At 32.3% G+C, this 26,017-nt stretch overlaps 1 protein-coding gene across 2 annotated transcripts in view; it reads left to right on the top strand.

Moving 5' to 3' along the window:
• LOC130891145 (inhibitory POU protein) overlaps positions 1-26,017 on the top strand; it is a 107,974-nt gene that overhangs the window by 34,590 nt on the left and 47,367 nt on the right. The window contains exon 2 of one of the 2 annotated variants that reach the window (XM_057795727.1): positions 14,899-14,955. The exons of the other annotated variant lie outside the window; for it this stretch is intronic. Coding sequence (XP_057651710.1) covers positions 14,899-14,955 — 57 coding nt within the window. The remainder of the gene's footprint in view (positions 1-14,898; positions 14,956-26,017) is intronic. 2 annotated transcript variants of the gene reach the window in all.

Raw genomic sequence — 26,017 nt, 5'->3', positions numbered from 1 at the left:
GATTTTTTTATTCGCTGTTGTACATGGTACCCTAATATACATATATTTACAAGACATTTACTATCTATAATCAAACGAGTTCATTCAAACTTCCTCTTTGTTGATAAGAGGGTTGCCAGAACATTCAACTTCAGTCACGCATTTGTCATATAATAACTTAAGTAATATGCATGAGTAAGCTATCCACGCGTTTTGTACCTAGTTTGTTTTGTGGAACAAAAAACAAAGGTGTAGATGAAACCAGGACCCAATACTAAACTTCTAAAAAAAAACAGCCAAGACTGAACCTGCTTCGAGAAAGGCAAAAACGGTTTTATCGAACGGAAAGAAAAGGTGACCGTATTTGAAGAGAAAGTGATTTCTCATCAGAAAAATGTCACACTCTGGTCAAATTGCCATGACTAAAATTCACAAATTGCACTGAGAATTGGTTGTCCACTTACCGTATTTACAAGATTTGGTTCCAGCAAACTTTTCCTGGTTTTCAACCTTGGAGTTTGAACGTTGTCATATGCTAAAACGCTAATTTTGAGACAAAAGACGGCAACTTAAAAATGATTATGGTAAAAATATGTTATTTCTTTGTTAGATCAGAAACTATTCAGACAACCTTGGTATATTATTTGCACTTCCATGACTCATAAATCTGCTAGTGGTCAAATTACGTACCGTCAAATTCGAATAGATCAGTATTATTGGGAGGTCCTTTTGTATGGTAGAAACGGCAATATTTCGAAAATATCCACATTAGAAAATTCTTTATTTAACTGATTACGTACCTAATGATCTTTCACATGTATCAAAATAAAGGGGAGAGAAATAAGGAGGCTTTCTTACGAGATATATGATTTTTGGGGAAAGTGAAGGAATAGATGACCTTTCGTAAAGTGGACTTTTATGGAGATTTATTATACATCCATAAAAGGGCGAAATTTTATCCCCATTAGTTTAAAAAGGAGAATAATCAAAGAAAAGGGGGTATGTCGTAAGCAAGATCAATAGAAACATATCTCCCATCATACAAAATTCTTATATAAGTGGATAAGACAAAAATTAGGAATTCCAGATTAACGAGTTATGCTTAACCAGTCCATGGAATTAAATTATAAAGCGGTTGAAACGTGAAAAAATATAGCCATTTTAAAAGAAAGTTCTCTTCTAAGTAGTAAAAATCTTAAAATCGTTGATTAAAATGACTGAGTAGTCTGAGAAATTACTGTTTAGCCAGTTTAATTGTTCTGAACACACTGTTTACACTACCACTACTCCCTTGAATCCCAAAGTGCTCCAGGTGGTTTATCTGTGGTCCACGGGAGAATCGAAGGGGGTCTACGTTGGGCGTGACCAAAAAAGGGGGTCTACAATCGTAATCGCGGGTCCATGAAAATTTATTTGGTTTCCATGGGGATACTAATATAAATGTTTCATTTTGATTGTATTACGAATGTTATAATAATGATTAATAGTGTAATAATTCATATCTTTGAATAAATACCTATAATATAAGAAAATATACTTCCTGTTTCCGCCCCTAATGGGAAGCGTTCTAAATAAAATTTGTGAGAATTGATTGGTTTTTGTATAAAGTTTCATATAGTCGCTTTTTTGATCGACCAACTTCTTTGATATCTACTCACAGAACAATCAATTGAAAGTTGATTGAAAATTTGTTTAGTTGAGATAATTATGAAATAATTAACCTTCTCCAGCTATCAATTCTAGTCTTTTTCTTTCGAAAAGTTTTAATCCGTCTTTGAAACTGAACCACAACGCAAGTTTCTTAGATAGATCTATTCCTCACTTTTTTACAACTCTTGAAAATTGGTAGTAATATAGCTGCATAATTGTGAAAATGATCTATGAAACAAAAAAGTTTGGAACCAATGCATTAGACCGACACTCACTATTGCAATGTCTGACGCGGATTTCGATAACCAAGTTATCGTCTTCATATGTTGAAGGTGAACTAAAACCTATTAACTGGACTACCTATTTTATATTCAATTCTCCCAACAATGAGTCGTTTCCCGAAAAAAAAAACTTGCAGAAAAAACAAGAAATATTTATTCCTTAACTACTAAACTATAGAGTGGGCTGTAAGGAATACGCCCTTTGTCCGTATAATGTCAATTCTTTCAAGTGATCCAACGATTTATATTTATTTTATGATTATGACTGGCAGCGTGATCACCAATGGATCTCTGAATCTGCCCATCATACTTCCCGTCAAAATCATGGATTACCAACGGTTCCAAAAATTCCAACTTAGTCTAATTATGTTATGTTAATTAACAGTTATAGCAACTCCGTAATAATACGTGCATATGGAAGTTATTTAAATATTACAATGCGTCAATGTTGACGTTGACTAGTAGTTTCAAGTCGGACATAAATATTTGAATCGTTTTAAAAATCATCTTCTTTTGTTTCTAAACTGAGGACACTTTTTACAGTTGTCATGGTATTTATATTTCTTAAAAGTCGACAATTTCTTTACCTAAAATAGAACTATACGTTCAAAATATATTATTTATTTACCTGTCTCACTATACCTAACTTCTCTTTTATTGAGCTGTCAAAAGCTGGTCGTCGTCGTCCTGATGCCGCTAGATTTAAGCGTCGAAATACTAACGGCGCGACTAAAATACGTTGATTTTTGTTGACAAAATGTTCTGGTTCATTATTAATGGGAAGTGTACAATGTCGGCTCTATGGGTATTAATATTTTGATGAGATGAGAGGCTTGTCAACGGTATTTTTCCAATCAGGTTTTATGTGTTTGATGCTTTTGATGGATAGCGAGTTTTTCATAGAAGAAACAATATTTTTTGTTAGATCAATTCTACGTTAAAGGGGTTTGTTACACGACACAATATATAAACAATTCTTATCAGAAAAACGATCCGAAGTGCTTATATACCTAGTAGATTCACCCCGTACATTATAATTGTTAATATATTAAATGATACAAGGCTCATAGAGAAAGATATGCAATTTACAAACATTTCTATGTAATTATAAACCAAGATAGGATATTATGTGAATTATATACAGTCAGTAAACATATACATTTCCCTTGATATGAAATCAAAATAGTTAATAATTGTAGATTTCCAAGAGAACTCATACTATGAAGATAATATGTCAATATATATTAGCTGATAGTTATTATTTATTCCTTGGCATTTAAATAAATCTTAGTGATGGTGAGTTGGATCTAGCAATTGATAACAATCAGATAAACGAAGCTGAAATTTTGTTATTGTTACGAATAAGTTCACGAATTGGGTCCTTATGTCGACCGTGTCGAGCTACAATGGAATTTTAAAATTCTGCGAATTTGCGCGGCGCCTTTTATCTACTTTTTATAAATAGCGGACGCGCCTTGGATATTTGCTTTTAGAACTTTTTATTATAGCAGGTGGTTTATTTACAGTGTTTCTTTTAAATAATCTCTAGAGAAGTCTATTTATTTATATGTTGTGGTTTTTTTGTTCTAGATAAATACGAAAATACGAAAAACGTTACGTTATAAAAAATTCTCGGATGCTCTTTTCGTAAAACTTTTTTGGCTTTTCACGTAATCACTCGTGCCCAAAGGATTCTACTTCCGCATTGCTTTCGAATCGCAGTCCGCCAAGTGTCTCTTCCCATGGACCAAATAAATAATAGCTGCATGGCGATAAATCCGGATTATAAGGAGTTTTTCCCTATCCAGTTCGTGGACACGCGTGCAAACTTCCCAATGTGTGAGATTCTGCTCAAAATTCAAAAGTTTTGGAACTTATATGGATGAAATTTTGTGGTATCCGAGCCATTTATGTCTGTGTGAGTGTGTGAATGAAAGAAAATGGCTTGGGAGCAAGTCCATCAGCCACAGAATTTTTCAGTGATACTACTTAAATATTAATTTTAATATCCTTGATAAAATTTACTAATAGATCTAAAGTTTGTTGGTTATCTATGCTTAAAAGGTGTGAATGGTTTAGAGGTAGGGAGTAGTTTTGTTTAACCAGTAACTGCAACAAATTGTTTGTTTTATGAATGTGATTGCTGCATCCGAAAAAAATGTGATTGAGATCAGCACAAGAATGATCATCGCAGGTACAGACTGATGATTGTATAAAAACGTTCATGAATTATTTGCTCAATACTACCTATGCTGATGCCCAATTCTTCAGCCATATCGCGTACAGTAATACGTCGGCACAAAATGAGTTTTTCTACAGCGCTGACGCTTTGCGCAACGGACACTTCTCGCTCATTGCTACTGCACTAAAAAGAGGCTGTTTTCTTGTCTTCATAGCAGACCAGTCAAACATTCAATGCAGCGACTTTTACGCCACAAAATTTTTCGTTCGTTTTTCTGGATATACATTAGTATGTTATAGTTAGTATGGAATAGTATTGGAATATTATAGTTAGTCCATCACATTACAGAATACATATAGAGCGGAGATATCAACAGAAACTATCAACAGAAACTATCAACAGAAACTATCAACAGAAACTGCTCACTTTCAACTTCTTGATCAAATACCAACAAGTTTGACATCTTGGATGTATCGTGTTGATAACACATTTCACGGGATTGGGTAAATGGAACTATGATAATAAAGAATAGTGGAAATTTAGATGAGGAGCTGAAAGAACATGATACCACATGGTTGTAAACACAGGTGGTAACCTTGTTTGAAGAAGGCATACAAAAACTTTCGGAAGATATGTAAAAAATTGGTTTAATTGTTGTAGATTACAATAAATATTTTATCTGTATCTGTACAAGTTATTTTTTTGCATAATCAAACGGAATTTACTTTATGGATATACCTCGTATGAATTCTTATTTTGAAAATGGAATGCAGCAGTTGAAAGCATAAATCAATTGACAAAATTACGTGGAATTTGTAAAATTTCTATAATTGAAAAAAAATATTTCTTCCAATATTTGATCAGATCCTTAAATTAAAGTAATTATCCTCTCCACATCGGCTTCTAAAGAGTTTACTAAACGACAATTGAAGAAGTTGGAAGATTTTGGCATTTATGACAATGATGATAGATTTAACTGTTACTGATATGATTTTTTTCAATACAATAGTACAATATAATCATATTGCATGTCACTGAGTCATACTTCACACAAACACATTACACGTTACCAAGTTTTCATTTTATTTTTCCAATCAATGAGGTCGAGTCAATTCCAAGTCGTATTTAGCTGTTTAGAAGTGTATAAATAAATTGTTACGGATCATAAATTATATATAAAGTATAGTTTAATTTAAGATAAAAAAACAAATAATCCTAGTCACTCATGTTTATACTAACAGAGAGGAGTTTCTATTAAAAAAACAGTCAACATCCAACAGCATTTAGTTTCACCTGTTTACCGAAAAATCCTTCAATCTGTATAAACATTCACATTGTGCATTGGGAGAGAGTCGGGACTCTTTAGTAGGGGGGGTAAAATGGCGGCTGTGGTGGGGGAGAGGAAGTGACGTAGCGATCGATAATATGCACCACTCTATTGGCCGATCGTTTTGTAAAGGCGGGGCTTGGAGTTGTATCACTGTTTTAGAGCTCCTGAGATTTTCGTTCGGTGTGTGTGTGTTTCTTTGAGTATGAAATTTCATAAAAAAACTATCAACTTGATTGCTCATAATATTATTGATACGATAATATCGGTACGGATGTTTGACTAAATATATTTTTATTTGAGGTTCGAGTCAATCTTTTGCTATTACGATAAGTACACTGTAAGAAATTGTAAATAAATATTTTGCAAATACCAATTCACGTGACATTTTTTTGTAAGACTATCTTTCATATAGGTCATGAAGAGTTTTTTCTTTGATGCTTTATTAGATTCTATAATCTGTTTTATTATCTACCATTCCAACAACATGCACATTTTTGTTTGGTTTTTTAAAGATTTTCAATTTAATCTAGTCATTTGTATTTGTATTATAAGCCGTTATTTAGACAGACGCATTTAATTGTAGTCCTACTTGGAACTTAGAAAAAAATCATTATTATACCTCGTAAACTTGCTATAACTGAATATTAAATTATAAAACGTGAATAGACGAGTAAAATGTACTGTCCGGCAAGGCAGTTTGGTTTCAACAGGGTACTAGACGTGAACTGAGCACGTTTTGTACCTCAATCTGGAAATCGAAATTTCAAAGCAAAAAATATGAATGAAAAAAAACATTTCAGATTCAAAGTATCTTTATAAATAAAAATGGTGAATAATGATTGAATTATGGTGGTTTGTAAAGAGGGTGATACCACATCCTCATCTTCCTCTTTGATAAAATGTTCAACACAGTTTTTCCAAAGCTCCTGACGGTCTGCTGCTAGAACTTTCTTTACGAGTTCAACCTTTTAACTTAGTTCTGGAAACTGATTAGATTTTCGTAATTTTGATTACACATTTGCCCACATTAACTCTATAGGGTTAAATATGCATTAGTAAGGAGGTAGCGTGAGAAGAGTATGACCCTGTTCTTTGCACAGCTTTTCAATAGTTTTAGATCTTCAATAACAGTAACTAATTCTTTGTTTATTGGGCCTTTTTTACGATCGCTGACAGGAATAGGAATATTTTTCAGACATAAATACTAAAATTTGAGCTTTTTTACTGCTACTATTTGGTATCCTAAGGAGTTGCCGCGATTGGTATGATGCGTTGTCTATAACGATTACTGACTGTGGTGGAATGTTAGGTAAAAGCTGTTCATTCAACCACTTTTAAAATAATTCTGCTGTCATATCTTCATGATAATTAGCTGCTAATCAACTTTTGTTTTGTCAACCTAACAAGAATTTACTACATCGTGACTGTCAAACTATGTTGTATCACGATAAATTATATGTCTATTAGAACTTCCATAGTCTTTTATCTGACGCAAATAATCTTGTCGCCGTCAAACGATCTTTGACGATTCGGTTATTGCCATCCGTTTATTCAGTTTTTTTGGCTTTAAAAACACATGCTGATAAAACTTGACGCAATATTTCTGAACTGGTATAATTGTATTCTGGATAATTTGCTACCTTTTGCTGTATTACTTCTAATGTCGCAACGTATAAAATCTTGAATAGCTTTGTCAACTGATTTCAGTTTTTCTTTACTTGTTTTTCGGTTCTGTAAATGATCTACAGCAACCCCTTTCGTGACTACTCGATAAATTCTTCCTTATTTAAACATTCGAATATATTTAAAATAATTTGCAGTGTTTGTTTATCTGAATCCTTATTATTAAATTCATACCTGTCTTTTTTCTCACTAATCTGTAATTTCATTCGCCCAAAGTCTAAAGAACACCATATTTCTATTTATTTAAAGAAATTAATGAATTGAATGAATCTCACCTAGTCACGCCACTGCTAGTCGCTCAGGAAACTCTAGAAATGGGAAATAGTGGCCATCGTGCTTTTCCTAAAACACCATATGAAACAAATATACTTTTTTATTATATTTCTACCTGCAAGGAAATTAGTGTGTGGTTTCACGAAGATTCGCCAAGGTGAACAAATGCGAAAAGGGAAAACTCTGTCAAGTGTGCAAGAGTAGTGAAAGGAATTAAGTTTAAGATTAACTGGTAGAGCACAAAATTTCACGTCTAGTTTTTGAGTTAGGTAATATTCACGGGTTAATGTTGCGTCACGATGAGACATAGTCACAAACTACACAATAGACAGACTTTTTATATGAAAATAATGTAACATTTATTCTATTCGCCGGATTGATTTTGCCAGATGTGACTATCCTTTAGGCTTAAGAAACATAGTAGTCGACGTTTCACATCGGGAGATAAGATAAAGGAGGAAGTTTATAAATTTTTTCAGAGCATTCTAAAAGACTTTTGATTTATGAAAGCTTTGATGGCCGAAGTGCATTTATGTGGATGGTAATTACTTTTCTCTTGAAACATGTAGCATCCTCCTCGTAATAAAAAATAATAATGTTATAGTTTTAGGCTTAAAAACTGAATTTCTTCAATAAACTGTTCGCGAAATGAAACATTTACTTTATTTATGAACAGAAAAAATTAAATAAGGCTAAAATTGGTTCTTTTCAAACAAGTCTTGAAGAATTATCAAACCTAAATATAAAGGATTTACGTTAACGAACACATTTTCGTTCTTTTCATAGGTTCAATTTCCTAATAAAGCTCAAAGTAATCGTAGACAAGGAATAATCATTGATATATATCACATCTGAACAAATACTAAATAAGTGGAAAAGAAAAAAGAATAGTCGTGCATTCCGAATATCAATAAAAATCTAAATAAATTCTTATTTAATAGTCATTCACTACTATTTTTTGGATGAATAGTGAATTTTCAATTTCTTATTTAAAGAAAAAGTCGTATTTTCACACGGTAGTACTATAACGTGACGTACATAGTGCGGCCTTTAGCCCCATAAAGTAAATAGAGAGCGTTCCAAAAATCTTGATGCATGCGTCAGTGATATGTCTCAACCATCTTTACACAAAGTTTCAACTTGTTGCTTCAATTCATTTTATTATAGTAGAGTTCGAGCTCAATCAAATTGTTTTGAAAAGTGTCTCAAATTGAGTTACACGTTGTGATAACATTTTTGACTCAAGAAGGATTAACACTCACACAAATGAAAAACAAAATGAAAGCTGATGTTTATAATTACTTTCTATTATTTTAAACAATTAAAAATTGGTAAGTTGTTTCGCAGGGGACGAGAATCATTAGAAGATGTACATGCAGGAGGTCCTGTGTTGATGACTATTCCAGAAAACATTAAATTAGTGGAAGAAATTATTTTAAGTGACTGGCGCTTGGAAATTCGAATTCCCAGCGTAGTGCAGGAGCAACGTCGATTGAAATGTAAGAGATTTTTAGAGTTTTGCCGAATGGATCACGAAAGTGTGATGGAGCTAAGGTCTTTTACTATGATCCGATATCCAAAAGAGATTCTGTGAAGTGGCATCGGAAAGGAGAGCCGGTGTCAAAAAGGAAGGTTCACGAAAAACACAATAAAAGTGATAGCCACAATATTTTGGGACGACGAGGGTATTTTTTTGATTACATAAATCAAATAAAACCGTGAATTCATTATTGAATATTACTCAGACTTATTAAAGCAGTTGTATCAACAAGTTATGGAAAAAAGTGGCAGCAAAATTAGCCGAGGTGTGCCCTTGCTCCAGTCTACCTTTCCAAAGCTACTGTACAACAATGTTATTTCACAGAAATTGGGTGGCGGGAAGATGAGACTTTAGGTCGAATCGTAGATAAATTCAGAAACTTCAAATCTTAAGAAATAGCTTCTAAGAGTGTAACTAGTACTGCAAGTGAAAGTATAGCTCACTAACCACATCACAAGTTTACACACGTTGAACTTTTGTTCTTTTAAGCACAACTAAGATCAAGTTGTGAGTGAAAGTAGTATTTCGCTCAACAAGTTGTTTTCTAAACCCTCACGATTCATTACAATTTTTTGATCAACTACTAGGTATAACGGGGAGACGTTGAGAATAAGTAATCCTATGTAACAAAAAGCGTGTTTGAAAATATAACGCGACGAATAAATTATGCTGTTTAATCCTTCTCCTTCTTTATGATAATTCATTTACAGAATGTTGCACTTCACTGAGATATTAAATAGTAATAAGTTCCATTATTTTGTAAGAAATGTTATTATCTTAAAATGTAGATTCGTACTAAGCTTTTTGAATCAGCGAAGCACTATCAAGAAAGATTTATTTTGTATAATTGTAGGTATAATTTTCCTTTTTAACATTTTTAATGATCAGTTTATTGCTTTTTAATACACTTTAATTATTTTGCTATGTATTTATGTAACGGAATCTTCAAATTCCATTTCCAAGCACGTTAAAGCGGCATATTTATATGAAATTCTGTACACTTCTTAAGGACCGAATGCACTTGAATAAGCTCATGAATTCTTACAATACTCTTTGCCACGGAATCTTGGGACTCGATTTTTTATACACTTGTTAAGAACTCATGGTAATATAATAACTTTTAGAAAGGCCCCCAAGAATCGGAATCTACTATATCGGCAGCGTAAATAAATAAGTAACTTATTAAATAGTCTTTGCTGAAACATGGCGTTGAATTAATATAAGCATTGGGCTGTCTATTGTTCGTTTATCATTCTGTCGTTGACACACTTCATTTTTTAGTCATTTTATTGAGGAATTTAAGCATATTTCTTCATTATTATACTCACATATATACAATAGATGGTCAACTAATTCGAAGTGAAGTTCGTGTATTTTAGCCACCGCGATCATCGAAACGATGCGTTATCCTGATGTAAAAGCAAAAGCTCTTTCTTTGTCCTTCTCCTTATCAAGCAATTATGCGTAAAATTCTCCTATTGTATACTTTTTCACCTTTTTAACAATTGTTAATGAAACTATCCAAAATACCAGTCGTCGTTACCTTTCAGGCGGATGATACCGTATTTACCTTTTTCGGAGCAGGTACGCTCTTTGCAATTCATTGCCTTGTGTTACTTGTTTTTTCATTTTAAGAATCGACGCAAAAATTCAATTTGTTCATTTTGTTCAAGCCTCAGCAATACGGCCTGGGAAATATTCATTCTAATAAGTTTTTGGTCCTAAGTTAGCAAAAGTGGTATCCAATGCGTGGATACCTTACGCATGCATAGTTCTTCAGTCTGTATAATCTGTTCTTTTGATATGCTGGTAGCCTCTATCTCACTATCTCAATTCGACGATACTTCAGTACCTTTTGGTGAACTTTTTCGCGTCAATAAGACCTCGAAAATGTTCATTCAATGCACTTTTGGTCCAAAGAGAATGTTTGAAAATTCATTTCCATTTAGTATTTTTGAAAGTATTTTTTATAATTCACGTTAATCATATTAAAAAATGGCTATTTCTGTTTTTCGAACAATCTTTCGAAACCTGACGATTTCTATTTATATTTCAAATTTTTGTTATTAATAACATTATCTTTGCATATTAATTTGCTAGGATTATGATATATTCTCATTAAATTTTATTAATATGGCTAATTTCTGACGTGTTGTATTAAATACAAGTCGAATGTTCTATAAAGTTATTATTGACAAAAAAATTTGAGGTTAATTCGAAATAAATTGAAATAAAACGTTGAATATTTAACATAAAAATTGAGAGAAAGACGTTTACAAAAAACTAAAACTTTACCGATAAGTATAATTGATGGATACTCTTCTTTCCCACAAAACAAACCGCCGCCACTACAAATAATTATCAAGATTCCAATTTGCAGCACGCGTTATGCCGTGTTTAAGGGACTGGAAGCTCGACGCTTCAACGGGGTGGTTCAGGACCCCTTTCCCCGGTACTTTAATGCGACTCAAAATTACACGCACGTGTTACGAACAGACTCTCGTGTCATAAAGTAGAAACGAATTATTGAATTAAGGGATACACTTAATGCATTTTATTAGATTGATGGGTTTATCACAACCGACGGTTTGATCATTTTTTATTGTTTAACAAGATATTACATACGAAGCAATTACTTATTTTTAAAAATGGGCATTTCGCAATCAAACTTACTGAATTCAGATGAGAAATTTATTGAGAGAACAAACTTTGAAAATGAACGAACATAAGACTGAAATGATGATATTAAGCCGAAAGGATAAGACACAAAATATAAAACTAGGAGCATAAAATAAGAGCAAGAAGTTTGAAATAACTTGGCATTCCATTAACATAAGCTACAATACTGTAATAAGACGACAATTAAGACAGTCGAATGTGCTTCACCCAACTACTGGTTTCATAAAAAAGAATATATTTACATGCTGCTAGGATGAAAACATTGATTCGAGAAAAATTTCAGAAGCTATTACTAGATATTATGAAACGGTTAATCTATCGTGAATATATTTAATCGTCTTTACCAATAAATTTTCTCATAACATCTGTTGTGTATATTTCTCAATTTTTAATAGTTTTTAACACTCTTCTATTAGTTTTACCTATATATTCGTATAGTTGTAACTGACATCGATCTTGCACTACTTTGAGCGATGAAATTTAATGTAAACTCTACATACTTGTTAAAGACTTACAACAATGCAATAATTCCATCAAAATATTTGATTATACTGACTAGATTCGCCAGGATCCATAATTTCTTTGTGTAATTTTGCATGCGAATTAGAAAGATAAAGCTAGTGCGCGAATGATTTGAATTTCTTCCAGCTTATGTTGGCTGTAGTTCTTGAGGCGAAGCAGATTAGATTTAGAAAGATGAACTTGAGTCGAAACATTGACGGAATAATAACGTTATCAGGCAGTCTAAGATTAGCATGTACATAATAATCACGTTGTTCATCTTCTTTATTATAGGTATAGAGTATTCTAACAAGACTAGGAGAAAACTCCATAGCTCAAACCCCTTGATATATTCGAATAGGAAATAATTTGAAGACTTGTATTCTGAGCTTAATGGAAGCTCCAGCTCAATATATATTTAATTTGGAGACTAACGTCTTCGGTATTAAAAAATACGATGCAGCAATTAAGCTAACAAGTTCCAAACGTTTTTCTATTCGCTTTACGACAATCAAAACAAAAAAAAACCGAAACAAATGAAAAGTATCCATACCCATATTGACAGAAGCATAGTCACAAAAATCAAAAAGAAGCAGAGAACAAAAATAAAACTCTTAAGAGAAATAGAGAATAAAATAAAAAACGAAAAAATGAGGAAAAGAAGATATATGAAGCACGACTAACAAAACCAAGAAAGAAAGAACGAAGAAAATCTGTACGTAGGAAAAAAATATAGAATGGGAGTGACTTAACTCCAATAAGCCTTACAAATGAAACGATAAAAGGCATCACGATAAATTCCATTTGAGAAATGTGTAGAATTTATCATGTAGTACCTATGATGAATATACAGTCAATTATTTTATTGAGAACGAAGCTGCAACATTAAATTTGAATAATATCCTTCAATGTAGAGCTTTTAGACAGCATGTAATAATTTCAATATTAAATCGGTGATAAGCAACATTTCTAGAAGGCTTTTACAAGAGTGGCTTCTATCAGCTATGTAGTTTCCTTTCTAATATCTGGACTGGTATTGGCCCAGACTGGCGAATAACGTGGATGTTGATAGATAGAAGAAATTGGGTACCAAAAGCTTGTAATTAGTAACACGACACGTTCTCATGATAAAGAAGCGGTTGGACTATTTCTTTTTTTTTTGTACATCGTTTTATAAATATACCAGTACATCTCGAATAGTTCGTCTGTTTCAAAGAAAGATTTAGTCCACTATTGCACATTGTTTTTGGTTTGAGGTCGAAGATGATCACGATTGTTTTGTACAGTATAATATAGATCTAATTATGGAATAAAAACACTAATGCACATTACGTTGAAAGTTGTATTTATATAGTTAGACAACCAAGGTGATATTGATATGTATAAATTAGTCTCTGTTAAACCAAGCAACAGTAACGAAAACCAAATAGTCAGTAATTATCAGACTATAAAAAAATAAGTTTGATCATCATGGGAGAAATTATTGTGAAATAAATGACAATCAGCTAATTATACCAGTATTCTTATAGATGCTTAAATTAAAGATGATATTTGGAGTTGGTTGTAGGCAAAAACTTTATTCACAACCGTTGTGTCATCAGATCGTCGTTTAGGATATATGCTCTGATAAACCCATATCTAGGGTCTGCTTAATTCCGTAAACAGCTATATAATTACATGGCATATTTTTCACTTTATTTCTCAGTTTTCGCCCAACTGCACTGTGAACAGAGTTACACTCTGAGTACATCTGAGTATGACCGTGACATGCTTTGGAAGTGACTGAAGAGAATGAAGTTTTTATTTTGATAAGCGCAGCCATCTGAAAACATAAAAATCTTTTGGTTATCCTTCAAGTAACAAATAGCTGAAGACGCGAAAGTGGTTGAAATAAATAAAACATGAGAAAACTGCATTTACGACTAACCACATTGAAACCTCGTTATTTAGGACTGTCGGTACTTTATCGTTGATATTGTTATATATTTGTAAAACAATGACATCAACGTGTAGGTTCATTCTGAACTGAAAATTACTTTCTCCAATTTCCGAAATGTTTAGTCTCACACCCACATACCGAATACATAATATCTAAAAAAAACTTTTAGTCCGTGCAAGTTGTATTGTACTCTTCATAAAAATGCAATGTTTAGAGCATCAGATAATTTGTTGAAAGAACTGACATTGAAAGTTGGAGAGTAATACAGAAAGCATCAAAGGAAGAAATATCGATTAATTACTGGAAACGGTTCAATACTAAAGTGCTTAAGACTCTCATAAAAGATTGAGTTTAGAATAACTCCAAGATATTTTCATGCAGAAGATTCCTTTAAAAACAAAGAATGACGAGATGTAGTGAATGTTTTGTGGTATATAAGAAATTTAGATACTTCAAAAGTCAATGAAACATTTGCTGGTAGGCACCAAGTCGAGCTATACCTGTGCTTCAATACTCTATATTTGAAAATCTCCAAGAATTATAAAGAATATGAAGAAATCAGGTGTAATTTGAGACAACACTAGTAGAGTTCTAATAGAACTTATAGTGTACAGAAGTTATTAGAAGACCTCGGAGGATGGTCTTTATAACCTAAGTTTGTTAGATAAAAATCAATGATTAGCGAGCTCAAACGACATCCATCCCGATATATAATGAATAAAATGAAAATTAAAAATAAATGTGTGAGAAAATGACAATTCCATTAAGTATTCTTTCATGAATTGGAACAACTTCTACTTAAAAATATAAATATTCATCTTTTTACTTTAGAAGCTACATGTTTGTTTTATCTTTTTTCAGAGTCGAATATTAGAGGATGCATCAATTATGTGCAATTCGTGGTCTCCAAGACATAATGTGAGTCCACTAAATTTTTTTTTAATTTTACTATATTAACTTTTAAAAAAAAATTCTTTCTGATTATATTAATGCCAGTTGGTTAATAATTATATTTAGAAATATACATTTTCGTACTAAACAAAACAAAGAAAAAATTCAAAATAAATACAAACGAGTATGCCTGTGCTTCGCTGCTTATGAATTAAAACAATGGGCTTGGAGAATTTATAAAAAGTATACTCTTTTTTTGACGAAAATAAATTTAGCTTAATTTTACAAGGATAATTTCAAGTCGACAGGATTAGTATTAACAAACTTACAGTCTGGATATATTTTATACCGCCCGAGATCCGTTCCAAATAGATATTACGTCATAAGCGCCGATTGTGTAGGAGAACCTGATGGTCTGTTTGATAAAGTGCTATTTTGACGACAGAGAGTTGAATTGTTGATAAAAATGTTTTTGTGGGTCTTCAAACAACTTGCCCCAAATAGATTTCCTCGCAATTCCACATTTAACCTTCAGCGATTACCGACCAAATCTTGAAGAGCACTTGAATGGTAATTGATTTTTTTACGGATAATCAAGTCATATTGATGATAAATCAATGGCTTGAAAATTTGTACAATTTTTCTGTCGAGACGAATTATAAATACTACAATATCAATAAAAAAAATGTGTTGACTTTAACAGATATTATATTGAAAAATGAAAATTATATCTTTGCCAATTTTCTAGTGAAAATGTGTCAGGATTAGAGCAAAAGGATCAGCCCTTTTAATAGTAGTTATCTGCCGATACGAAGATCAGAGCTAGGATTTGTTTTGTGGCTTCGGATTCAAATCACAAATATATTAGTATCTAATATATTAGATTGTATGGGTAATTTTGAAACAGTTTTTACAGAATTATAATAAAATTGCTAGATGAAAAAGAGAGAGAAATGCTTTATTGTCAAAAAATTGTTACAATTTGAGGACAAAATCTTGTAAAAACTACAACACAAACATAACAATAACTAAATAATGATACAAATACAATATAATTTCAATATACAGAAGGAAACCACAATGAGTGAGGAAATTATGGGTAATAGTAATAGGTAATAATTAGAATATGAGTCCATAGCATAATTAAATCAGTACGCAGCATGCCTGGAATTAAATATTATTATTAGAATAGAAATTATCTACAGAGTAGAAGGTATTTTCCAGTAAATATTCCCTCAAATTATTTCGGAATGCGGGAAAAGATGATATCGATTTGATTTCAATAGGCAAGTGCGTTTCTAAGTTCTACGAAGTCCTGGTAGTGAGTAAATATCTACCAGCCCTCTTTTGTAGTTTAAAGATTCACTCAAATTGAGTCGCACCACAGGTACTCCAGAAAGGAAAGACATTAAGGGTATAATAAACTGAGATTGATAAGTTCATTCCTTTGGAAACTGATCCCAGCGCAAAACAGGAGGAACTTAATTTTTGAGATAATGCAGCAATATGTAACCCCCATTTCAAGGAATTATCCACAACAAGCCCTAAGAAGTTTACAGATTAAACGACGTCACTGGTGGTATTTTTGCAAATAGACATATTTTACCTCTGATACCTCGTTTATAAAGAGAAGAAAAAAAATAAGGCCTAGTACTGAGCCTTGGGGTACTTTACATTCTATTGGCTTGCAAGATGACGTCGTTGTATCAACCCTTACAAGCTGACTTCTGTTGGTAAGGTATGATTTGCGAGAGGTGTTCCCTTGAAATCGTACTACTGTATGATTAACCCAAATTGATGGATAGTAAGTATTTTATATTTAAACAGAAATGATAAAGGCTCTTTTTGACTAATCTTTCTATGATCTTAGATAACGTGAGAAGGAGTGCAATTGATTGATTTTGAATATTAAACCCTTAACTAATTCTGAACGTGGAGTAGGTAGGTAAAGGTCGGGCTCCACGTTCCTAAGTGGATAGCCCTGCAACGACCTTTCTGAAATTGATAAAGCGAGTCAAGCTGTATTTATTTATACAAAATGGTGTTAATGAATGTGAAAATGTCATCACTAGTTGCGTGTTAATAATTAAAGAAATCTAATCCAGCTTTCAGCTAATGCCAAGAGAGTATAATTTTGATAACAAAAATTTTTCTTTGAGCGTTATTTTATAGCCTACAAGCAACACGTCTCAAAATGCAATGCAATTATTTTTATAGAGACGCAATAATTTCAGAGCAAAATCAGCTATAAAAAATGTCCCATTATCGGTTAGATCTATATATATGCCTCAAACAAAAAATAGAACCAATAACCCCTTCTAGTTCACAGGTTCCTAATAATCAGGGATAAATGTATTTTCCCATAATTGAATTTCATTTTCATTCATTATCACGTGTTAACAGTTACTTTCACCAATTATAAATAAAACGCCCCAATACCGATAAAAAACATCATAAATAATTTATTCTCAGCTTCTATTGGAACTAGATGAAAATTTAATGAGCTCATAAATAATTTATAATTTTAATTTATCTTTACTTTCATTGAAATATACTGATTTTATGAAGTAATCATAAGATCATTTTACAATCATTGTTACTTCCAGCTACAATGTAAAAATTTTTGAATTTAAATGTCTTTATTAATATAATATTATCAGCGATTAATCTGTGGTATGATATTCATTTCTTTCCAATGCTTCCTATTAATTATGGATTTTATCTGCAAGTGCAAGTTATAACAAACAAAACAGAAATGTTTTATGTGGAATTTATATAAGAAAACAATTTCATCATTTCGTTCTGGAATTGGTTGCTATATGTTTGACCAAGTCACGGGTTTTAAAAATAATCATTAGAAAAATCTTCTAGAAGAGGCTACACTAGTTTTGATAAGTAGTTAACCATTTTTACAATTTAATTTCGTTATATAAAGCTTAAGAAAAGTTGGTCCAACTGACTAGAACATGAAACGTTTTTGAAAAGTTGTTGTGTACAAATGGTATTTTCAATAATATGGTTAGTGTTCAGTAAAATATATGTAAAAGACGAATTGAATGTGTATTGTTGAAAAAATTTTATGCATCGTAAAACATATAATAATAATTGACTTGTTAAGTTACTACTTTTGACTTAATCCATTTTCAAAGCATTAATTTTAACTACTCGTGAGTTAATACTGAAAGAGAAGTGATTCTTTATTTGCAAAATCATTCGCAAATCGCTGGCAATGTTAATCTTATACAGGGCGATTCGGAATAGTACTCCAATCTGTCTGAAAATGATTTTATAGGTAAATATAAGGAAAAAAGTTCACATAAGAAAACTTCCAAAAACGCTTCGTAAGCGAGTTATAGTGAGCGATAGATTTCGCCCGGATTCCTGATCCACCAATAATAAGAAGCCATATTGATGTCTCGGGTCTGAAATTCTTCTTCTTCTTCTTCTTCTATATTTTCTATATGCAATTCTGACTGTTTCTTTCTTTTGTTGTGCTTTTAAGTTATACTATCGCTTCATCTTTTCCGGTGTCGACCGACACTTCTCTCGGCCGGCGATTTGTCTCTTATGATTTTCATTTCCATTATTTTTTTCTATTCAATAACCACTCGTTAATCTTCTCCTCGTTACATGTTGTTCTAATGTTGTCGCTACTTACTCGATCTCTCAGTGTGTTCTCCGTTATTCTCCTCAGTTCTCTCATCTCAGCTGTTTCCAACATTCTTTGTGTTTTGGACGTGTCCGGTCGCGTTTCTGCTGTGTGTGTGCTTTGTAAATTCTAGTCTTAGTTTCCGTTCTAATATGTTTGTTTCTCCATATTGTATTATTGAGGCATCCTGCTGCTCTATTGGCTTTCTGTATTTGTTTTTTTACTTCTGATTCTACATCTACATAGCTTGATAGTGTGATGCCTAAGTAGTTAGTTTCCATAATCTGTTCAATGCTGGTACCGTCAATTTCCATTGAAATTGAAATCTTTTGAAATTGTTGTGCAAATTTGTTTGATCTATACGTATTTTGACCTGAAAAGTTGAATAAACCAGGTCTCATATCTGTAACTGTAATAGTTTTTACGTTAACTGACGTGAAATACAAAAACTCAAATTTTATGTGCATATTTTTTTAATATTTTTTGGGTGAAATTTTTCGTTTTTATTTGTTTATGATACAGAATTCAAAAATACATATAACCCTAAATTTCAACCTACTACGATCAACCCTTATTATGAACTTTAAGTTTTTTGGCAAAATTTTTATTTTGTCATCACTTAGAATAAAAAAGTTTATATTGGTCTCAATTTTTCACTCTTCTACGATCAACCTCTATTGTTCCATCGGGATTTTTATTTTTAATTTTAGCCACAGATCCGTAATAACCCTATTGCCAGATGGCAATAGAATATAATAATTGTAGGACGATAAATTCTTATTCAAAGTTTATAATTCCAATTTCCTTTAATTATGTTTTTTTTTCAAATTTAATTTGATCTTCTACCTTCGCCGGTCGATGACTGATCAACTATTCATTTATCAGCTCTTCCGTTGTCACCTCTCATCCAGCAAACATATATATACAGTTTTCGGCCATTTTTTCAGTTTTATTTGGGTACTGATCATAGCAGTGACTATTATACGTGTTATTTTAATTTTTCTGTGCAACTCTATCCATTACACTTATCGTAAATTTATTATTAACTAACGACCATTACTATACCTGTACATATTGTACCTAATATTTTATGGAAATAGTTTTAAATCAAAACAGAAACGTGTTTTATTAATGTGAAAGGTAGTTAAATAATAAGCAAACGAATACAATATTAAGTCACTGTTTATCAGCAATAACTATTTTAACTTGATTTATTTATATGTTCTATGTACAGTAAGCAATGCCAGTAAACGCAAAGGAGCCAATTTGAGTCGACGAACAATCAAATCTAGATATAAGAGCTCGAAGATGAGCGAATTTTCTGACATACACATACAATATAAAATTCATAATTGGTTGGCAGCAAGAGCGATTTTGACAGCAAAAAATTGAACGTTAAATTTTCAAGAAAAAACAGTTGTTGCCTTGGGACTTGGTGTCATACAAATCTATCGATGAAGTTTGCGATCTCAACTAAGCTGTTATTTATCTAATTGAGTTTTCAAATACATTGGATTCGCCAGGAATGCCAACACACCATTTACAATTGAAGGATTGATCTACGATTATTTTGCTCTGTAATTTGAACCCACCACTGCTGTGTAATGGCCCACGATTAGTAATTGAATAATCAATGGAAAAAATGTATTTTTGCCACGAATCCCTATGATTCCTACAGATGTGCCCATTGATATCAACTCCCAATTAGATTGGCATTCGCAATGACAATGAATAAGTCCAGACGTTGTCTATATGTTATTTAGATTTGGAAACACCATGTTTTTCCCACCGACAACTATATATGGTATGTTCTTGCGTGGGAAAAGCATCCAATTTGTTTATAAAGGATAAAGAGGGACTAACCAAGAATATTGTACACTTTATTGCACTGAGAGATTAATTTTTCCTTTTTTCCAACTGCCATAATTAATAGTGAAAATATGAAAAATCATTTTTGATGCTCGAAAGCTATCAAGAATTGTCATTTAAAATATATTCGTTTCTTTGATAAATAATAATTTATTAACCTAAATAACGCATACTGTCATTGTCTACAATGCTTTCGATTTAAGTACATCCCTACCCACTTATAGTAAGTCAGTTATTTTTATTGAACAATAAAATGTTTCATAGAAATAATTTATACGGCAAAACAACGTTTGCCGATTCCGCTAATAAGATATAAGGTATTTCGACACAACGAGATTCGGAAATCAATTTAAAAGTATTGAAAAAGATTATCATGCAAAGAGGGCGTTATTGAAAATATTATGGAATAAAACAATGACAAAAAATGTTGCAAGAGCCAAATGCTAGGTCCTAAAACTTACAAGGTAGGTTTTTATTTTTTGCTTTTGATTCGCCTTTTAAATCTTTATATCGTAAGCAAAATTGAGGCCCTTACTGATAAAAATTCAAAACAAAAATACGTATACAGTCTGGACAAAAAAATACAAATGGTATTTGGAACTTCAGAATGACTGTTAAAAATAATTTAGAGTTTCCGGATTCTGTTATGATTTGAAGATCCTTATCAGTGGAGTAGAAAATTTACACTTATTTGAAGGTTTTATGCTGATAATCATCTTAATGTGCATCAAATTAAATTAATGCCTCAAATTCATAAGTTCAAATAATAATGAATGCATTGAGATTGATTGATAAGATTGAGAAACTGAAGAATGGTATGTCAAAAACAATATCACAGTCTAAAACCCTTGTCTATTGAAACCGTGTAGCTTAAGATGAAGTCAAGCTTCGGATAAAAGAGCCCTTCTAGGATTGCGACAAATTTTACACTACATGACTGCAAAATGTTAGATTATAATATGCCAAGACGAATAGAAGCAGTATTTAGGCGATGTAACACATTGGTGATTTGATATTATAAATAAATATTGAAATTTGGTCTCTTTCAAAATTATGATAAACTTGTGGTGAATCAGAAGATCGAAGTTTTATTCTTTGTAATATATAAATTGGAGTTTATCGATGAAATTTATTTATTAGGTTCGTAATTTCAAAATGTTTTCAACATTTTGGAAGTAATAGAATTTTGTTACTGCATGTTTTGCTCCGTATTTTGATGGCATTTTATAATTATCTTCCGCCACTTAGTATAACGGAAGAGGCACTGTCAGTAGAATTCAAGATTGCTATCGCACCGTTGTCATTATACAGGAAACAAGGACAGGAAATGTAGAGGGCGAAAGCACGCGCCTCTCTAACAAGTGAAGCCAAAATGAATAATAAATGAGTTGTAAGAACTTACTCCCTCTACTCTATTCCCCCCAATAGCTCTTTCTCTCTCTCTCTCTCTCTCTTTACCCTCTTGGCACGTGTTTTTATATTTTCCTGGCCCTCGCCCCTTCCTTTTCAGGTTGTACTTACGGTAGAAATTTTGAATTTTAAGCTTAACATTTGAGGGTAATGCTTCGGAATAAAGATGGAAATAACAAGTGTTATCATTAGAATTAAGGTAATGTTATGACATCAAGAGATGGGGTGAATAGAAAATTTTCTTTGCAATAATATTATCATAACAGTGATCATTTTTGATTTATATAATTGGTCGATGGAATATGAATATAAAACTAATAAACACCAGATAAAATTGTGAATAGAAATTCTCATTCTAATGAGAATATTTGTTTACAGTATTCTAATGTTATTCAGGCATTTAAAAAGATCCAGGTATTTGAGTTTGTGTCAAGTACTTGTTCTTAACGTTGTTGTTTTGTTCTGATTGTTGAAATTATGGTTAGTCTTGCATAATTCATATTTTGCAGATTTACTTTTAGTAATTAAGTAACTATAAGTTATGTTTATGTAGTCTATTCATAACCTAGTTAGTTTAACTTGACGTAATCTTTCGCTTATTGACTGACCAGGTTTCACTTTTGGTCTTACATCGCGTAGTTGCGTTTTGTCCGATGTTTTCCCTTTTGATTTAAGTAGCGGTTTTATATTTTTGTGCACTATCGTCTTCAACTTACTCGTGATTTCACTAATAACTGCTTCACTATTGTGTTCAGCTTCTTCGGTTTCTTGAAGACCAATATGATGAGAAACCAAAAGTAAATTCACAGTGTTATTTATATGTAATGCAATTATGATAATTCGTGTGGATATGTAGGATAAAGCTGGTTAATCATATGGATTCTTCTATATACAGAGTGAGTTTTATGTATTGAACGCCTCAATCATCTCTGAAACCGCTTGTACGATTTTTATGAATTTTTGTGTCAGATCTTTCTTTTTTCCGGAAAAACGATGAACTTTGTTTTTTCAAATGGTTTTTAGAAATCCTTAAGAAATACTGATTATTTTTCATGTAATATTCTCTATACCTAAATGTCATCATTTTGAAGTCATCCAATCCTTCTAATTCTGCCCATTCGCTACTTACCACCACATCTATACCTCCTAACTCATGAACATAAACCTTTGACCTTTCTACTGCCTTCTTCTCTCCCTTGGACTAGAAATATTTCTATAATAGATACCTCACTTACCATTTACAATAACCATGAATCCCCTAGCGTCCTTGTAGAGAAAGCATTCTGCATAAAAAATCTTTCGACCTAATTCTCTATACGGATGCATCTAAAGTTGAATCCGGTGTTGGTTGCGCAGTCACTCAAACCACGAATTCATAAGTTCTTTCCGCTTACCCTCAACGTGTATTGTTTACACCGGTGAACTATACAGTATATATCATTCAAGCTTTCAAATTTATCTCTCCTCTCCATAAACATATCTCCATATGTACCGATTCTCTTTCATCCATACAGTCAATTACAACCATATTGACCAACCATCCAATAGTCCAAAACATTCATGACATCTACTAAACTCTGATTGCTCTTGATATAACAATCTCTCTCATCTGGCTTCCATCGCACACTGGAACTGCTGAAAACGAGTCGGCAGATCGTCATCTTAAAGAAGCCACAAAGAATCCTTCTGAAATCCCAGTTCAGCTTGCCAATGATCTGAAGACTAACTTCAAGAACCTCATTCAAAAATCTTTTTGAATAGGAGAGAAGCTCTGATAAAAAGAAGACTCCATATCAATCACACAAAACCTACTAACGCCTATTTGATATCGGCAGAAAGTCGTTCTGTCTGCCAAAGTTGTCACGGTTCTGTGTCTGTTAAGCACATCCTCACCGACTGTAGAGAATATTCTACCGCATACCAGTAGTTTGATATGAAAACCAACCTCAAGGAGACACTTAACTGACCGACGGAAATGAAGAAAATCATAGAGTTTCTTAAAGCCACCAAACTACACGACAAAATATAAATAATTTACGTATTCTAAAAGATTTTTTAACAGTCCACTATTTAACTTGTGTATCATTTGATTGTTTATGTGTGGCACGTTAAACTGAAATAATAAAAAAAAATGAAGTCATAGCTATATTTTCAGTATCTCAATCAAAGTTACAATAAATATTGTACATTTAAATAAGTACGATTGAATAAACTCGGTTAATTTGAATTTTCTCTACTAATTTATGTACTGATACAAATCTGATAACAAGGTCTAATGTCAGTAAATTAGTAAAAAGTTCAACGAAAGTGGTAAAGTAAAATATTTTCCCAAATCATGCCGCTGAAAACCTACTGAAGACAAAGCTTTAAATGTTTGTGTTATGTTAGAAGTAGATCCACATTTTTGTAGTAGAAAAATTACGAATTTTACAAAACATACAGTAAATTCTATTACAGCAGATGCTCAAAATGTTGTCCTTTCATTTCAATAGAACAAGTCATGCGATTTTCAAAACAATACATTTTGCAACATCCCTGACTGCTCAGATCTTCTTATCTCTGTGGTAATCCTATCTTCTAATACCTGAATATTGGCAGGTTTTGTTTTATAAACTATGTTTTTTAAGTGACCCTACAGGAAATAGTCCAAAGGGTTCATGTAGGGTGATCGCGGGGGTCATCGATAAAACCACGTCTTCTTGACAACACATTATTTAGGTTTTGCCTCACCATACACGCATAGTGAGGTGGGGCACCATCTTTTTGTAGCCAAATATTGTTATTGTATGAAAATTTCTAACAATGAAGCTTTTTTAAATGTAATTGAAAATAATTACTTGAATTTGGAAATATCCGAGCCAGCTCAAGTATAATACTATTCTCCAATGAATATATATACACCATCTAAGTTGCCCTGAATGTCGCTTATTATTCCGGCCAAAACATTCACTTTTTGGAGATTGTTATGTGACCAGTATCTACAATTATGCCGATTTACGTTTCCATGTATACAAAAAGTGGCCTCATTGCACAACATAACATTAATTAAAAAATTCAGTTCATTTTGATTGTAACATTTTTCCATCATTTCCAACTCTTCACGTGTATCAAAATCATCATGTGACAACTCTTGAATCAATTTTACTTTGTATGGATGGAATTTATTATCACGTAAACATTTAAAGATTTGTTTTCCGTTGATGCAATTTTTCTTCGCCCTGATTTGGATAAATCTACTGAACCAGTCTCGTTAAACTTTTCTACTAATTTACTGACAGTAGATCTCGTTATGGGATTTCAGTTAGGATATACATGATTAAAGAAATTACGTTTCTCCTTGACTTCTACGCCTATCACCATATTCTAGTATTATTAAAATATCAATTCGTTCTTTTGCAGATTAACGATCCATTGTTACTTTCGATAAACATCAACAATAATAATTTATTGAAACGTCAAATTTGTTATTGTAGCAGTCATAGCCATCTAAATGTATTAACTTCGGCGGAGATAACTTAAATAACTCTGAAATTATGCCACAAGACCCTTGTGCACAGAAATTCATAAAAATTGTTCAAGCCGTTACCGAGATAATTGAGGCGTTCCATATAATATATAAAACTTTTCACTGACTACTCTTTCACTTCCAAGCTTGGTACGAAAACCTCTGTATGCTTCAGTATAGTTTTACCTCTAAAATAGAAGCAATTAATGAGATAAGTTCACTCATTTGAAATTACAAGTACTGCTCTTTAAAGCGTTGCAGACAGAAACTAACAACATTCTAAAATATATCTACGCGAACCCAGCTTATAGAATAGAGTAGGAGGAGAAAAAGATGCATATACTTTGGGCAACTTTCCAGTCACCCTGAATAACACAGCGTACCGCTTGAATAGTTTGTTAGTTAGGTGTTCCCAAAATGAAACAATCGTTTCAAAAATCTTCATAGATTTCTCACAAATTTCGTACAAAAAAATATTTGTATATCAATTGGTTACATAATTACCGTAGAAGAGTTAAATAATATTGAAAAACTCAGTGTTTCAAAATGTTATTATGAAGGCAGACCAATAAGTACTTAGCCTCGCCTCCTGATGACAACATTATCAAAAAAACAATTCACCATCGTGTAGTACGTTTTCGTAGATGAATACTATT

This window comes from Diorhabda carinulata, chromosome 3 (genome assembly GCF_026250575.1).
Source record: "Diorhabda carinulata isolate Delta chromosome 3, icDioCari1.1, whole genome shotgun sequence".
NCBI lineage: Eukaryota > Metazoa > Arthropoda > Insecta > Coleoptera > Chrysomelidae > Diorhabda > Diorhabda carinulata.
This window is presented reverse-complemented; position numbering and strand designations above follow the sequence as displayed.